Raw genomic sequence first — 18,698 nt, 5'->3', positions numbered from 1 at the left:
AGTCACAGGCTTGCAGTCCACCATACCAAATCTTTTTAGAATCTTCACCACATATTTTCCTTGAGATAGGAAAATTTCCCTTGGCTTCTGTTTCAAGTCCTTGGTTCTTCATTTCAAATTCAGAAGCCAACTCCCTCTTACATTTGTGAATGAGAGGGTATGCACCTGTTAGAAAGTGGTCATCCACATACAACACCAATATGAGAGGCTTGTCATCTTCAACCTTAAAGTAAAGGTTAGGATCGACTTCACTCCTAGTGAATCCCAGCTTCATCAAATAGTTATTGATCCTCTCATACCATGCTCGGGGTGCTTTCTTCAGTCCATAGAGAGCCTTCTCCAACCTGCATACATGAGATTTTCAATCATAAATCTCAAATCCTTCGGGTTGCTCCACATAGACCTCTTCTTTGATCAAACCGTGCAAGAATGCGTTCTTGACATGCATCTGATGTAGGTTCCATCCTTATGAAGCCACAAGGGCTATGATCAAGTGGATGGTCGTATATCTGGCAACAGGTGCAAATATCACATCATAGTCTATACCTTCCTTCTGGGAGAAACCACGAGCAACAAAATGAGCCTTATACTATTCCGTACTTCCATCTGCTGCAGCTTTATCTTGTAAAGCCATTTTGAAGTAACAATTGTCTTGTCCTAGGGTCTGGGAACTACTTCCCAGACATCATTCTCCATAATGGTCATAGCATCCTTCCATACTTGATGCTTGACGACATCTGAGAATGATGAAGGCTCATTTTGTATGATTGTGCTCATACTGGTCAGGTATCCCTGATACCTGTTGGGTTTCTTACTTTCATGGAAGGTTCCTCGGGGTGCAGCATGTCTTTCAGCATCATCAAGTATCCCCCTAAGCCATGAAGGCCTCTTCCTGGAAGAGGAAGGCTCAGGTGGATAAATAGGATCCATCGGTTCTTCCACATCAGGCATTGTTACATCATCTACCCATAGAGACAGCTTCCACAATCGTACGGTGCCACACCATTCTGCTCTGGAGTATTAGGTGTAGTAGTCTCCCTCTTAATGCCAACCTCGGGTATGCCTGAGTGAACCAACTGTAATATATTAGAGGTCTTGCTTAGGCTTGAGGGGAATGGTCCCCTTTTGAGCTTTCCTTCGGCACATCTCGAACATACACCTTCTTTTTCTACTCGGAATTCAGGCATCCCTGTTACCATATGTCTTACATCGGGTAGATCTTTGTAATGAAGGTGGGAAAACCTCCAATGCCAAAGTTCGGACTGAAGAGATGTGTCATAAGACATGACACCTACCTGACTTTCATCGACCTGATATAATGAATCAACACGAAACCCAAGAGTAAAGGCATCTTTAACATTATTTTTCGATACACGTACCTTGCCATCGTTGAAGGTTACCTTGTAGCCTTTGTCTTCCATTTCCAAGATGGACACTAGGTTCTTTCGGAGGTCAGGTGCATTTAATACATCCTGGAATTTCTAGCCTTCTTGAATGGTTGTCCTCTTTCTTGATTTCCAACATTCCTTTTACCTTTGCTATTGAATTTTGCATCCCTTCGATTACCATGTGAGGGATTTTGATCATCGTCACGGTGAGAGTCCTTTCTATCAGGGCATTCTCTTGCATAGTGACCTGCTTTATTGCAAATGTAACATCGTCCTTTTCTTCCACCCTTAGGTCCAGCCTTTCTTTTCGATTTAAACTCATAATTATTTCTTTTCTTAGCATGAGAAGAAAAGGAAGTAGGAGGACCTTTAGGCAAGGGCATTTCTCGCTCTTCTACCCTTGTTTCTTCTAGAATACATCTAGCCATTAATTCCTTGAAATCAAGAATTACATGATTGTCTAGAAGAGTAGTCCTGAACACGTACCATTCGTATAGTAATCCTCCAAGAGTCAGGAGTGCCTTTTCCCTATCAGAAATAGTGTCCCCAATAGATTGGAGATCGTTCTTGATCTCGGTGATTCTTAAGAAGTATGCTTGCATACTCTCATCTTTACCCTTCTTGATTTCCCTCAGCTTATTTCTAAGAAACAAAACTTGATTTGCATCATTAACTTTAAATAAACTCACCAGTCTATCATAGATTTCCTTGGAGGTGTTCAGGTCAGAGATGTAGGCCACCAAGTGCTTGTCGATAGAGTCCCGGATGATCTTCTTTGTTTTGACTTCTCCGGTTTTCCATTTGTACCTGGCAGCAGTAAATGCATTTGATGGAAGCTCAATAATATTGCCTCTCACATGGTCCAACACTCCTTGTTCTTCTAAGATAGCCTTGCCTATCTTCTCTTCGGTGATTGCTCTTGCTCTTGCTCGGGCTTTGTCTTCACCTCAGCTCTGATCCCATGTTAAGTTATGGTATGTTCTATGCTTATAACAATTTACTTCTTTTTCTTATTATATTCCACAGATTAGCAATCACATGTACATAAAGTAAAGTGCAGATAGAACATTAAACGATCGACAGAAAACAAGCCAAGACAAGAGACACAAGATGTGGCAGCTAGCCAGGGACAAACTCCATAATGTGTGGGGAAACCCTTTGATCAAATCTTCTTTTATCTTCAATAATTCAGTAGAGATAAATAGTACAATAAATCTGATTTATATCAGCGGTAGCAAACCCTAGATCAACCGCATTAGCATTAGCGACTTCATCATCAAAACTAGGGCAATCGATATCTCACAAACCGACCATCGGATCGGCTTGATTCCACCACCAAAAGTTGCAGCCTTCAGAGGAGGTTCAGATGAACCTACAACGCAGTTCAGAAGAGGAGGTTTGATGGTCCACGCTGGTCAAACTTTGGATCTGCAGTTGCAGCTTCAGTTTCAGCAGCTTCCTTCAAACTAGGGTAGTCGATATCTCGCAAACCGACCGTCGGATCGACTTGATTCCACCACCAAAAGTTGCAGCCTTCAGAGGAGGTTCAGATGAACCTACAACGCAGTTCAGAAGAGGAGGTTTGATGGTCCACGCTGGTCAAACTTTGGATCTGCAATTGCAGCTTCAGTTTCAGCAGCTTCCTTCCACATCTGTGAGAGAGAGACTCTTTTCTGCGCAGTAGAGAGGACCCTCTTTTCTGCACAAGAGAGAGAGAGAGAGACGTGATGAGATGAGTGAGTGCAAATGAGGAAAAGTCCTCTTGTATTTATACACAACTGATGATGTTTGAATAGGTGCGGCTGTTGGGCTTTTGAGCCTACATGAGTTGTAGGTCGGCTTGATAATAATTCCATAATCAGAATAAATTCATATCTCCATAAATACTTATTGGAATCGGATGATCTTTAGATAAATCCTACACCTCTCGACGAGAGGAATCTAATAAAAATATTATTAGCCATGAATAAGATGACCCACATGAAGTTTGGCCCTAGTTGCCAATTTAACAAGAAGTAGTTCTGAATACAATGTTGGTTGCCCTCCCGACAAATCAGTGACAGAGAAAAGTATAATGGCGAAAAACTGAGTGAGATTATCTCACTTCACCCAGCAAATTTCGACTGATCCGGTAGTAGAACTGGCTAACTCGACTATCTCTGCGTTGGTCTTGTGTCAGCCCTTTGCTGTCTCTTCTGCCTCCTGGAGCTTTTACGTCAACCTCTCTCGGTTGTTTCAACAGTTTCTGGCATTCTGCGTGAGGGAAGCCTCACTTCTGCGGTGGCCCTTTTGGCTCTGCGTCAGGCCTACGTGGGCCCAGATTGGCCCAACATCAGTCCTTCTAGCTGCTGCGCTGCCTCCACTAGTGTCTATCTGTCTCTCTGTCCATTATTCCCGAACTATCCCTGCCCCTTTGCTGCCGAATGATCACTCAGTTCGAATTGTCAACTTCCTAGCCCCAGAAATTGAACTCCAAATCAATTCGTTCTCTTCGTGTATCTTTCTAAATGAACCCCAAGCCTCCTTCTTATACTTTTCTCGTTGAGACTTCAACAACCGAGATTAGGTCTTTAATCAATGGCTAAGATTAAAACTTGACTTGATCTGCTTTCTAAAACATTCTCACCCATGTTTTGATTAATACCTTTAATTTTCTTAAGTTTAGACTTAGGAACCCCATTAAAAATATTAATTATTTTAATAAAATACAATTCGGGTGGAATTTCACCAAATGATTTCTGGGTTCTTTAGAACTCATGTGCCTTAGCCTCTCCACCAATTTTCATGGCTAGAGCACATCCAATGCTACGAAAAATTAACAGTGGGGTTGGGACAATCATGGGTTCCTAAATGATAAAGGAGGATCATCTAGGGCTTGTAGGAACTAGAGTGATGGCCATGATAATGGGGTAGAGCTCATGTATTGGCTTTTTCTCACGTGCTAAATTTGTTTGTCCCGACTATCTTTTGCATTTTGTGGTACATTTGCCTATTGAATGAGGCCAATTGTGCTTTTACTTTTCTTTTTAGCTGCATCAACCTCTTGGGCATCGTTCCAGGCTCGACCCAAGGTGTGGGCAAGGGGAAGTGGAAGGCTAACCCTAAGTGGACACAGTGGAGGAATGTGGACCCAGTAGGAGGAATGATGAATGGGGCTGTAATGAGTGGAAGGGGAGTGATATATGTGGATGAGGGAGCGGGATCACACAATCAAAATCAAGGTTTTCGATCTAGTACCATCCCTAAAGCCCAATGGTCAATAAAAGAGATCCCACTGGACTAGGGTCCAAGGTTAATGTCCAAAAGAGGTCTAGGGGACAAGAGCACAGACCTAACCCACTCTTTCCACCGAATTCCCCCATTAATCCATGTCCAGAAGTGTCCATGATAAGCGAACTACAGTACTCAATTACCAAATGACAAGGCATACCTTTAGGTTCGGGAGGCCCACCTACGATCATGACAGGTGGGTGAGAGACCACATGGCTGGCTCAGGTGGCGGAGAAATGGCACAACGAGCTAGTTGGTGGCTGCAAGGGACTGTTGGCTGCCGGTTGAGGACCATCTTGGAGAAAATTTTTCTCCTGGGGATATCACCCACAAAATGGTGGGTAACAAGACCCAATGGACAAGTGCGGACCCGAATGCGAAAAGTGTGAAAAGGGGTTATAATGAGCAGAGGGGAGTGAGATGTATGGTGTCAAGAAGCGGGACCACACAACCAAGATCAAGGTTTCCCATGCAGTGCCACTCTTAAAGCTAGTAGCCAACAAAGGAGATCTCAAGGGGCTAGGACACAAGATTAACCACAAGTTGGGACAAGGGAACAAAAGTACAATGCAAGCCCATTCTTTCCGCCAAATGCCCCCACTAATCCATGTCCAAATGTGCCCAAGAAAAGCAAGCATAAACACCCCATTACATAATGAAAAGCCATACCTTCGGAGTTGAAAGGCCCACCTTCAAACATATGATCATAATAGATGGACGAGATCACACAATAGCTAGCTCAAGTGGTGGAGAATGGTGGCACATCGAGTTATTTGGTGGCTACAAGGGGCTGCTGGCTGCCGGCTAAAGACAAATCTAGGAGAAAAAATTCTCTTGTAGGGGTCACCCATTAGTTGAATATCTATTGGATGTCTTTGTAGTATTAATGAAATGTTTTGTGGATAAGGTGTCTTCTAAATCTTTATCCTATCTCATATGGATAAAATTTTCTTGAGTCATGGTTATGAAACATTGAATGGGATATGATCGTTCCTTGTATATTGTATTTATCATTGGGATGTTCTATATTAATGCATGTTTCTCTATATATACACGCATAATCCATTCATGATAGGTGTAATTTTCATAGCCATGGGAGTCTATCCATCCTAATCAGCTCCCTTGATGAATTTCTGCTGTTTGGGACAGCAAGGAAAGGGATTTTGTAGCTTGTGTGTTTCACCCTAAATTGCTATCTTTCCATTATTAGGATCTCCTCCCATTTGAGTGTTGACTTGACTCCGTTGCCCAATGGAAAGACACAAGTCTTCTGTCCCTCCATCCATTTTTTAATCAACTCATAAAGAATATTTTACTAGAACCATCTCTTCATTTCACCTTGGAATTTCTTGCACAAGTTTTAGTAATCCTATTATAGGGAAGCTCCCCTTCAGCTAGAGGAGAGATTTTTATGTAGAAGTGGGTTGGTGAGCTGATAGCGGCATCCCTCTTAGTTACACCAAATCCTTGGTTGAGCTTTAGGACTGTCTCAAGAAGTGAGTTTGTGTGATAACAAGAGCCTCATACAAATAGAAACCCCTAAACTAGCTACCACATATCATACTGGGAGAACAAATCCACCTGCTCAAATTTGTACTTGACTCACCCTCTTCACCCACTGGCAGTTGTAAACCACGCCACCACGACATATTGGAACCATGACTTTATACCCTATACTTGTAGATGGAAAGAATATGATGGAATCTAGCTGGATCTTAACCTTCCAATTGTTTCTATTCTTGAAAGCATTTCCTCAACAAAAATTAGATGTATATGTCTGTTTTGACTTCCCTATTCCTTTTGCCTCACTCATTTTGGTAGCAAGGATCCCTATTAAGTAGATTATGAGCATTTAATTTTGTTGTCAAACATGTTTGCCTGCTATCTTGGCTCAAGGGTTGTTTGTAGTTTTTTCTACTTAAACTTGTTTCTTAGGTTTTATCTATTGGAACTCTAGTTCATATGTGCAAAGTTTCTAAGATGATTCTGCCTATGTACTTTAGTCCTTAAACTAAAAAAATTTGGATTTCAAAGCGTGATTTTATAGTTCGATTCTTTTCTCAGTTTTTGCAGTGAAAATCTCCTTGTAGGCATGGATGCATACAATTTACACTACTTTGTAATGCAATTCTAGTTCACCATTTTGTCTATTATCATAATGAAATGTGTGCAATCACAGAATGGGGAAAAATGTGCGTTTCATATTGCCTTTGGCACCAACTGTTACTTTGAACAAGCTTGAACAATATGCAGACCCAAGTCAGAACATGTTTATTTCAAAATTTCAGTGGGGAAGTGGAGAGCTTGTCATGGCTACATCAAATCAACACTCTAGCATGATTGCAAACTTATTGTCAAAGAATGGATCACAGATTGAGATTTGGCAAGTTTTACCACCTTATAAGCTGTTTGAAGAATGCACATTGTGCCTCACAACTGTAAGTAGAATCTTTGCCCATGCCAATATGACCTTTCTATTGGGAAGCTTCTTTTGTATTATTTTATGTAGTATGGGTGTTTTCATAAATGTAAATGCTTGGTTTTGACCCATTTCATCATATACTTAGTTTTGACTCATTTCAACAATTTAATATATTGAACTAAACAGATTTTCCAAATATAAGTGTTTCCAGGGACTTAGGCAACTAGATTGAACATAATAGATTTGCAGATATTAGTCATTCTAAGAACTTAGGCAACTATGAACATAACAGATTTGCTAAATATTAGTCGTTCTGGGGACTCAGGCAACTATATTGAACATTCTCACTATATCTTATGTCGTATTCCATATTACATGGAATAAATCTGATTGTCTTTTCTAATTGATCCATGCCCATTTGATGTGTCTTAGTATAGTGAACATGACTTGTAATATATTTTTGTACTTCACCTATTTAGTACTTTATCTTTTATATTTTTGGGTGACTTTGTCCGAATTGATCATTCACCTGTTTTACTATATTTTTATTGGAAATTGGTTGGATGGTTTATGCCTCATCACATCTAACTTATTATATCAAAAAAGTAACTTTGCAATGAGAGAGGCATAAACCAACAATGCCAAAGTAGACGAAAATTGCTGATAATAGAAAGCTTATTCCTCCTAATGCTTTTCAAGAGATTATTTCTCATACAGCCACTTTACATGAACAAAATACAAATTCTGGGTGTCATCATACTACCAATTCACCCACCCTAGCTCTTTGTTTCCATAGATCACTTTCTCCTTATGTTTGGTAATTAACCAAAAGAGGGAGGCATCAAGAATCATGTTCAATAAAACTCGAATCTTCATGGATGTTATTTTGAGATTTGAAAATTCAACATGAACATTACCAACCAAATCATATTCATGCCCAAGATGTCATGTGCTAAGACAATTCTCCTATACCCAAAATTGGATAGGGCTACAATGTTCTTTTTGTAAAAATATGAAAATGTTCATTGTTATCCTTACGAATGCAATTTTCAGATTTTCCCATTACAAAATTATCTTGGACAGCATATGAAGACAAGTTACATAACGAATTTCTAGATATGGAAAATGACCCTGGAGTGCATGTGGCTTGTTGGTCCTGTTACTGCATGTTACCAACCCATGTGGATAACCCCTTGGAGAAAATATTTCTCTGATTGTTTTAGCCTTTTAACCGACAACCCTATGATGATTCACACATAGCTGTTAATTTGGCAGCACAGGGACAAATTTCCTCCTTTGGACAACCTTCCTCATCAAGAAAGACCCCTACTAACCTTTGGAAGAAATTAATTTGGTCAAGGAAAAATATTATTGTCAAGGTGAAACCCATAAGTGCACAAAAGTACAGGTCGTCCTATGTTGAAAATTGAAAGCTATGGGATGAATTTCCTTGAATAGAATTTCATTTCTGACCTTTCTAAAGTGACTTTCTAAAAATAGAAAGTCATGTCTATCTTTGTAACCATTACTTTTCAAAAATAGTAAATCATCTTCCATCAATTCGTAATCATATATACATAATGGAAAATCACTTGACTTGTCCTTAATCAATCTCTATTGTTTAATTTTTAGCTTAATCATCAATATTATTATTACTATTATTCTTTTTATGATATTATAATATGGGTTAAGATATAACCGAGGGGATGATGTCAGACTATGTGGATTCACAGATGCAAATTGGCAGACAGTTCAGTGGATAGGAAAAGTACCTTTCAGTACTGCGTCAATGTTGGATCAGGGATAGTTTCTTTGTGTAATAGGAAGTAGAAGTCAGTAGCATTGAGCTCTATAGAAGCAAAATATATGGAAGAGAGCATAGCTACGTGTGAAGCTATATGGCTCCGAAAGCTGCTAGTAACCTTCTCCAGGTAGAGGATGGAGGCGACCAATGTCTATTGTGATAATCAAAGTTGCATAAAGCTCTCTGAGAATCCAGTGTTTCATGACAGGTCGAAACATAGATATTCAGTGTCATTTCATTGGAGGTTGTGTACAACGTGCAACAATCCAACTACAATATGTTCCTCCAGAAGAGCAAGTTGCAGATATACTCACGAAAGCTCTAGGAAGAGCTAAGATCGTCTATTTCAGAGAACATATGGGTATGGTAGAGAACCTGTTTCAGTAGCAAGGATAGATTATTTTGGATGCTTTTTAGTTACAATTATTGCAGTTGTAGCAACAACAGATGAGGCGAAGGATCTTCAGAGCAGCGGAAGATGTACTTGGAGGAGAAGTTGAGATGCACGAGGATGCAGAAAGGGGAGCGTGTAGACCCCTTCCTTACTAGGCTCCAGAATATTTGGGATCAGCTGGCTTTAGTAGGATCAACGCTCCAGCCTATAGAGTTTGTTCGATTAGCGCTGAACAACGTTTCAAAAGATTGGCAAGTTTTCGTCTAGAGTATCTTGGGTAGAGAAAAACTGCCAGATTGGGAACATGTGTGGGTTGATCTACAGCAAGAGGAGATGAGGCATGATTTGGTGAAGGCCACCATCAGTTGCAGCAACAACAGTGGGACGAAGGGAGTGAAGGAAGAGGAAGATGTGGCCCTCACATCAAAGGGGCAGCGGGAGCAACGTAGAAGAAAGGACATTTCGAAGATCAAGTGCTTTAGATGTGGTAAGCTGGGCCACTACAACACTTAGTGTCCTCTCAGAAAGAAGGACAAAGAAGAGAAATAGGATCAGCAGGTTGCATCTGCTGATATCGACAGGGTGTCCTCCAAACTGGAGGAAGAGTTTGCCATGATCGCCGAGATGCCTCTAGGAGTGAGGTGGGGTGATCTGGAATTGTAGCCCTAGAGAGTTATAAGATGGGTAGGATTCTTGAGGAGGTCCACCTCATGAATTAGTACCTTGCTACGGGAGCCCAAGACATGCAGTGGTAGGATGGACCAGTGGCAGTAGTTGTAGTAAGATGCTAGAGTGACAGATGCAGTCAGATACTGGGCAGCGCAATGCAGAGATTGGCAACAGTGCAGACGACACAGAGCAGAGTCAACAATAGCGCAGAGGCTTCAATGACAGTGCAGAGTCTAGCAACAATCAAGACTTAGGTGACAAATGCATCACATTGACCACATTTAGTTTAGTATTTTGGATGCTTTTCCGTTGCAGTTGCAGCAACAGCAGATGGGGAAGGTTGCAGTGTAGATGCAATGGTGGCAGCAGTTCAACAGGGCCAGCAACAGAACAAATGCAACAATCAGAGTTGCGTAGTGGTTGGTGGGCAACAACAACTAGACATTAGCAACGTAGCAAGAGATGGTGCAGTGATAGAGTGATGCTTCAATGGGTTGCAACATTAGAGCACATTCCTCGCTAAGAGGGAGTGTTGATTTATGTAGCATTAAATTGCTTTAGCCTCGAGATTTTGCAGAGAGGCTAAGACACATGCATTCTCCATTACCCAAAAATCGTTTGGGAAAATTCAACCTAGAGATGATTTAATTAAAATAATAGACCTTCTTAAATGGTTCCCTAAGTCTAAACTTAGGAAATCTGGTTAATTAAAGGGTATTAATTAAATTTGGTGTGAATCTTCGAGAAGAAGACGAGGATCAACTCCCAGTTAATCTTAGCCTTTGAGTATGATTTAATATTGGTCGTTGGAGCTCCAACGAGAGATTATAAGAAGGAGCTTGATGGGCACTTGGAGAACACATCGAGTGAGAGAGATCAAGAGATAGAATTTCACAAGAGTAATAGCGTTGAGTTGCCTGAGTAAGATTGAGTGATCTTCTTGCAGTGAGGGGCAGGGATAGTAGTCTGGAGGAGAGTTTTCTAGATCTGGAGAGTACAAGGCAGAGGAGGTATAGAGAGTTTCAGAGTGGTAGCACAGAGCTTTAGAGGGAATTCAAAATTCAGCTGGGAGAGTCGAGATCTAGTGCCAAAAGTTAGGGTGTGAGACCAAAGGGCCAGAGGGTCGAATTTCCAGACAGTAGGAGATCAGAGGAGGAGGTGACTCAGAGTCGAGAGATTGTGACGCAGATTTGCATAGGTTGATGCAGAGGCAAAATGAGGCTAGCCTTCCAGAGCCTGATCAATGACGGATCGCCAATAACAGTGTGAGATTTTTCTCACTAACTCTTTGCCAGTTTATTCTTTGTATCAGATTGCTAGTTTGGACATCTGACAATTTGTACTCCTTAGAGGTGACTGTGACCTGGTTAGGAGGTCCGTTCTAGGTTTCTCAGCCATCCAAATTTCATCTCCCAATTGTTGTTAGCAGTCCCTCACTGCAGCCCTATAAATGTGTCACTAAAGCTACCAACAAATCAGTCCTATGACTGCGGTTGCCCTTCCAACAGTGCTTTATTGTTGCGGCATCATAACGAGGGAACTCAGCCCCTTCTCCAACACGTCGAACCCCTCCAAACAGCAGCTAAGACTCCTGCTCAATACATTGTCCATAGAACCCTTCCACGCTATCTAGGGCAGCCTCCTAATGCTGCGGCTGGGGCATGGTAATGTCCTCCTTGACTGCGTTTTGGTAGGGACCAGTGTATAGGGTTGTAGGCTTCCTTCTAGATAGCGTTAGGGCTTCTCTTTCATGATTACGTCCTCTAGATTAGGGCAGCGTATTCCTTCTTCTTGACTGCGGCTAGGGTAGCCTCTTTTCTTCCAGCATTTAGCGCTTCCACTCCTAGATTTCTCTTCCACTAAAACCCAAGACAAGTGGAAAGAAATCAAGATAGAAGTGTGTGAGAAATGACTCTCAAGTCATCTCCTTTTATACTAAACGTTAAGCACATGTGGGGTTTATTTGGTTGCTGGCCAACCTTGACGAATTGGCTTATAACACAAATAAATTCATAACTCCATCAATACTAATCAGAATCGGATGATCTTTAGATTAATCCTACACCTCTTGATGAGAGGGATCCAAGAAAAATATCAGCGGCCATAAGTAAGATGACCCACATGGAATTTGGCCCTAGTTTCCAATTTTAACACTCCCTCTCAACTAGGGACAACTCCATCCGCTGATCCACATGTTCAACTGTACTATCTCTGCCATCAGTGCCCTGCATTGCTCTGCTCTTCTCTACTTTGCTCTGCTGAACCATGAAGAAGAAGAATTGATCGAGAATATCTCATACCATTCTCTACTAACCCAAAGTTAGTTCCATATGAAGAGAGTGTGTCATACCACTCTTACTGACCCAAAGTCAGTTTCATTGATCCCAGATCAATATCACAAGAGAGTGTCTCAAACCACTCATACTGATCCCAAATCAATGGAGGTTATCCTAGCATAGGGAGTACGGTAGATACAATGATGCATCCATCGATAGTACTACTATGGTCCCTAATCCCATTTCCCTGCTCATTGGCCAGATGAGAGGTACTTCCCATGAGTCCCAGACTGCATGGGTAGGATGCCTCGACAGGAGAACCATTCATCTTGTCCCTAAGTCGCCTTGGGGTATCATAGGGGAAGGCTGAGCCATTCACCCTGTACACAACGCACCATTAGGGGAGGGTGAGTCGCCCTATGGTCGCTTGTTGCTCCAGTAAGTACCCCAAGCCCCCCGGAGCTCCCAGAGCTCAATGCATGCAACATGCAGGACCCTTATAAGAAGGTCTCTTAACGACTCCAAGTCGTTCGGGAAAGTCACAAGTTTGACCTTTCCTCGGGGCTTAGACAGAATGTCTGTGACCTATATATCAGTCTCAAAGCGATGGAGCCTCCTCGCTCATCGATGTACCATATCCTAGATAAGGTAGTAGCTGATGTCTATATGCTGGAGCAATTATAGAATATGTGATTCCTCAACAATCGAATCCCCCCTGGTTGACACAGAAGATAACGGTGGTATCCATCATGTGTACATACAACTCACTGAAGAGCTCCCGCAACCAGGCAGCTTCACATGAGGTCGTACTCGTAGCTATGTATTCACTCTCAGCAGTGCTCAAAGCAACCATCTTCTGCTTCCCGCTCATCTAGGATATTGAGCAAAACGCAAAGAGAATTAGCACTCAGAAGTGCTCTTGAGATCCTCCACACTGCTTGCCTAGTCAGCATTTGAACAATCATGCAGCTTCATATTTCCGATAGTATATCTCAATCCATGAGAGATTGTGCCCCAAAGACATCTCAGAAGATTCTTGGCACCAATCTAGTGAGGCTCAACCATATATGAGCTCATCATACAAACTGCAAATCATATGTCCGGACGGAAGTTCACCAAGAACATCAACGTGAATGAGTTTATGAAACTCAGAGGTATTTCCCAAATCTGGTCTGGCATCACTACCATATAACTTCTGAAAGTTAAGATCCTCCAGGTAGCCACGAGCTTGCAATTTATCGTTCCACATCCGAATCCAACTCCCTCTTACTTCTGCAAATGAGAGGGTTTGCACCTGTCAGAAATAGGTCGTCCTCAGAAGGTGCCGATATGAGAGGTCTATCATCCACAACCTTTGAGTAATGGTTTGGATCATCTTCACTCCTAGTGAATCTCTACTTCATCAAACAACTATCAATCCTCTCATACTAAGTCCTGGGTGTTTTGCTTCAAGCCATACAGGGCTTTCTTCCCCCTGCACACATGACATTTCTGATCGTGAATCTCAAACCCCTTGGGTTGTTCAAAACCTGTGGACTTGCTACATGAGGGGAATGGTCCCCTTGTAAGATTTTCCTTCAGTACATCTCAAACATGTACCTTCATTCTCTTCTTGAATTCAGGCATCCCTGTCACCACCTGACTCACATCCGGTAGGGCCCCATAGTAGACCTCCAATGCTATAGATGAGATGTGTCAATTGACATGGTCCCTAATGGACCATCCTCCAACTTGATACAAATTTCCAACCTTGAACCCATGAGTAAAAGCATTTTTGAAAATTCTATTTTCAAACACGTACCTTTCCATCGATGAATGCCACCCTGAAACCTTTGACTTCTATTACCGAAATGGACACTAGGTTCTTCTTGCGATTAGGTACATAAAAGAGATTCTGTAAATGAATCGAGTTACCCTCATTCAATTGAGGGGTAACATTTCCTACACCCTTTTCGGGATAGGTGGCATTGGCTCCAAGTATAATCCCACGATTTTTTCCGTCTCTTACCAAATTCGAGAGAGCACCCTTCTATTCAATGAAGTGCCTTGAAGCACTATAATCAATAAGCCAGATTCCCACAAAATCTTAAGGAGAGGGCGAATACAAGATAACTCTTCTTTATCTTATCAGAAACAACATTTGATTCTTCATAACTGGGGTTCCTTGCTTTCCTTGAAGAGTTGGTCGTTTCCTTGATGACCTGCATTACCTGTCATTCCTTCGATCATTGAAGATGTCCCTGGAATGATTATTATCTTCATCAAGAGATGTGTCCCTGCCATTCAGACACTCCTTCGCATAATGGTTGAACTTATTGTAAGCAAGGCATCTGCCTTTCCTTTCACCCTGAGATCCGAACTTCCCATTGAAGTGATCTGTAGGTAGGCCATCAGAAGCTTCCGCTGCGCCATTCTGATAATATACTCTGCTTCGACTTCACCCTTGGTGAATTTGAAGAGGGATGAGGAATCCATTGATCCTTTTGTCCTTTCCCAACTGTCTTCGGTGATTGCTCTTTCACTCTTGCTTGGGCTTTGTCTTCACCTCAGCTCTGATACCATGTTAAGTTTAGGTATGTTCTATGCTTAGAGCAATTTATTTCAATTTTCACAGTTAGCTCAATATCTTTTCCAGATTAGCAATCACATCAACATTAAAGTAAACTGCAGATAGAACATAAACATAAATTGCAGAAGACAAGCCAAGACAAGAGGCACAAGATGTGGCGCTAGCCGGGGACAAACCCCAATGTGGGGAAACCCATGTTCAATTCTTCTTATATGTTCGTCAATAGTTCAACAGAGAGAGAGAGAGAGAGAGTACATTTACAACAGAAGTCAACACTTTGACTTATCTAAATAAGAGCATAGATCATCTCTAAGAAGATGATACATGAGATCAGTTGAAGACATGTTGCTTCAACTGATTCTCCAAGGTGACTCCTTCACCTATCATCGTGTTGCATCTCGTCATCATGCTGCACCTCACCATGTTGCACCACGTTGCACCCATCGTCACACTGCTGGACCTCATGTCTGTTGCACCTTATACTGCACTGTTGTCCCATGTTCCATTGTTGAACCATGTTGTCATACAGCATGTCTCATGTGCTTGCAGCACCATGCTTGCCACAGCTATCCATGTTGTCCATGCTTGCCATGCTGTCCATGCTTGCCATGCTGGTCATGCTTGCCATGCTGCCATGCTGTCCATGCTTGCCATGCTGCACCATGCTTGTTGCTGTCCATGCTTGCTGCTGTCATGTCACAGCTGCTGTCCCACTTTGCTGCCATGTCATAGCTGCTGTCCCACTTTGCAGCTGCTACACAATGTCACTGTTGTCCTATGTCATAGGGTTGTCCCATCATAGTTGTTGTCCCAACATAGTTGTTGTCCATAATGACATTGTTGTCCCATCATTGTGCTGTCCCAACATTCTGGGCAGCACCATGTAGCCCAATTGTCCCATATATATTAGCACTGTTGTACTAGTTGCCTTGCTGTCCCATGCATCTATCCATCAGTCCACAAACAACCCTCAATTCTGCTGCATGCTACTGCTGATTTCTGCCTAGGGTTCTGTGCATGTACTAGTTTGGTTAGGGCACACCAACTAGCCTAACGTATAGGGAAAATACCCATGTTTGCCTTGCTGTCCTTAGAGGTGACTGTGGCCTGGTTAGGAGGTCCATTCTAGGTCTCTCGGCCATCCAAACTTCATCTCCCAATTGCTGTTAGCAGTCCCTCACTGCGGCCCTATAAATGTGTCACTAAAACTGCCCACAAATCAGTCCTATGACTATGGCTGCCCTTCCAACAGTCCTTTATTGTTGCAGCATGATAACAAGGGAACTCGGTCCCTTCTCCAACACTTCGAACCCCTCCAAACAACGACTAAGGCTCCTGCTCAATACGTTGTCCACACAGCGTTTCCACGCTGTCTAGGGCAGGCTCCTAATGTTGCGGCTAGGGCATGATAATGCCCTCCTTGACTGAATTTTGGTAGGGATTAGCATATAGGGTTGTAGGCTTCCTTCTAGACAGCATTAGGGCTTCTCTTTCATGACTGCGTCCTCTAGATTAGGGGAGTGTATTCCTTCTTGACTGCGGCTAGGGCAGCCTCTTTTCTTCCAGCGTCTACGACTTCCACTCCTAGATTTCTCTTCCATTAAAACCCAAGATAAGTGGAGAGAAATCAAGATAGAAGTGTGTGTGAGAAATGACTCTCAAGTCATCTCATTTTATACTAAAATGTTGAGCACACGTGGGGTTTATTTGGTTGCTAGCCGACCTTGACGAATTGGCTTATAACACAAATAAATTCATAACTCCATGAATACTTATCGGAATCGGATGATCCTTAGATCTATCCTACACCTCTCGATGAGAGGGATCCAATAAAAATATCAGCTTCCATAAGTAAGATGAACCACATGGAGTTTGTCCCTAGTTGCCAAGTTTAACAGGTTGGGACATGCATGGGTTCCTTAATGATGTATGGGCACCCAAGGGGCGGGGAGGCAAGAACCAAGGTGATGGCCATAATGATAAGGGGTAAAGCTCATGTTTGGCTTTTTCAGGCCATCTTTTGCATTTTGTGGTATTATTTCCTTTTGTATGTGGCCATGATATGCTTTTATCATTTTTCTTTTAGCTGCATCAACCTTCGGGCATCATTTTAGGCCCGACCTAGACATGTGGACAAGGGAAGGGGGAGTATCAGAGCCTTGCGGACCCAGTGGTCATGTGGACCTAGAGAGGGAAGATGATGAAATAGGGCATGTAATGTGCGGATGGGAAAGAAAAATTTGAAACAAGAAAACGAGACCGCGCTACCAAAATTGGGGTTTCCCAAGTAGTGCCCATCTTGAAGCTCTAAGTCGATAGGGGAGATCCCATGAGACTAGGCTTGAGGATTAACCCCCCATTTAAGGTGAGGGAACAAAACGATAGTTGCAATCCTTCCTCCTTCCAAGTCACCCAATAATCCATACCCAAGTGTGCCCAAGAAAAATAGGAAAAAGCACTCGATTGCAAATGAAAGACATACTTTTAGGATTAGATGGCCCACCTTCAAACATACGATCTTGATAGATGGGCGAGGGAAGATATGACTGGCTCAGGGAGTAGAGATCAATTGGCAAAATATCAGCTACACTAGTGGCTATCGGAGCCATTGGTTGTTGGCTAAAGACAAATCTAGGAGAAAATTTCTCCTATGGGGTCACACACTGGTGGTGGGTAACATGGCCTTGACTTGAGGATGCAGATATGAGGGTGACAAATCTCAATGAACCAATGACAACACACCTAAAGGATGGATGTGAAATCAAGGGAATGGTGAATACTGGTAATCATGGAATGGTTATGGACACACTACTTCAATCCGAGTTTCCCAAGTATTTCCCCTCCTTTTAACCCTAAGGCCTTAGAAGAGGTCCCACTGGATTAGGAACAAAGACTAACTTCTGTGATAAGGCGAGAGAACAAGTTTACAGTAAAAAATGATCAATTATCCAAATCACCCCTTTATCCCTATTAGAATGCCCAAACCATTAAGTAAAAACACTTGATTGCAAAATGGTTAAAGTACCTGTCGAGTGGTAACTCACCTTCCTTTGAGAGGAATGTTGAATGGTGAGAGGTGTATGACCAGTGTAGATGGCAGAGGAATGTGGTATATCATCAGCACTAAGGAATGTATAGGGCTGTTGGCTGTCCAAGATAGGAGAAATTTTTTCTCCTATGGGATTATCCACTTTTGATGGGGAGCAATAACCATGGTAGAACACGACCATTAATCAAAATAAGTATAATTGCATTGCACATCCACTAGAAAGTGCACAAATGAACCCAACATGTCTCCCTTGCCCAAAAAAGTATAGCATAGAGCTACTGGAATATAAGAAGATTGCGATAACATCTAGATAATATAAAGGGGGAATGTGACACACGCCCTCTTAACCAAAATACTACCATGGATCCAGTCACATACTAAACATGCTGAAAAATATTTCATCACAATTGTTGACGATCACTTTGTACTGGATATGGTTGGTCCAATTTAGGGGTGTAAATCATATCATAAATTTAATTATCAATCCGGAATTCGTGAACTTGGAAGCACACCAAAATATATGGTTTAGAGACTAATTCCTAAACTAACTTAAATTGCAAATTTTTAACACACTTGTACTTGGAAATGCTTCTAGACTATCTTGAGATCTTAAATGTTGTAAGAAAGTAAACTTTAAGCTCCCTTACAGGAGATGGATTCATAATGTTTCCATAATGTTTCCAAGAGCATAACAACATTTTAGGTTATCAAGTGTGTTTTTCTAAATGAATTACAAAAATGAACAAATTGTCAATTCTTAATTGTTGTAGATGAAGGCACATTAAACTATTTTAGAAGAGGTCATTACATAACATACTATCAAGCTTAGCAACAGTTAATATTGTTCAAATAATAGA

The 18,698-nt window shown here is 41.9% G+C and overlaps 1 protein-coding gene across 4 annotated transcripts in view; it reads left to right on the top strand.

Moving 5' to 3' along the window:
• LOC149195646 (uncharacterized) overlaps nucleotides 1-18,698 on the top strand; it is a 452,486-nt gene that overhangs the window by 289,888 nt on the left and 143,900 nt on the right. For all 4 annotated transcript variants that reach the window (XM_089408655.1, XM_089408656.1, XM_089408653.1 and 1 more), the window contains exon 9: nucleotides 6,838-7,096. In XM_089408655.1, the coding sequence (XP_089264781.1) occupies nucleotides 6,838-7,096 (259 nt within the window). The remainder of the gene's footprint in view (nucleotides 1-6,837; nucleotides 7,097-18,698) is intronic.

This window comes from Pinus tabuliformis, chromosome 2_2 (assembly GCF_031772625.1).
Source record: "Pinus tabuliformis cultivar Carrire ecotype Pingquan chromosome 2_2, CPIR1, whole genome shotgun sequence".
Lineage (NCBI taxonomy): Eukaryota > Viridiplantae > Streptophyta > Pinopsida > Pinales > Pinaceae > Pinus > Pinus tabuliformis.
Note: the sequence above shows the minus strand (reverse complement) of the source record. Positions and strands in the feature narration are given on the sequence as shown.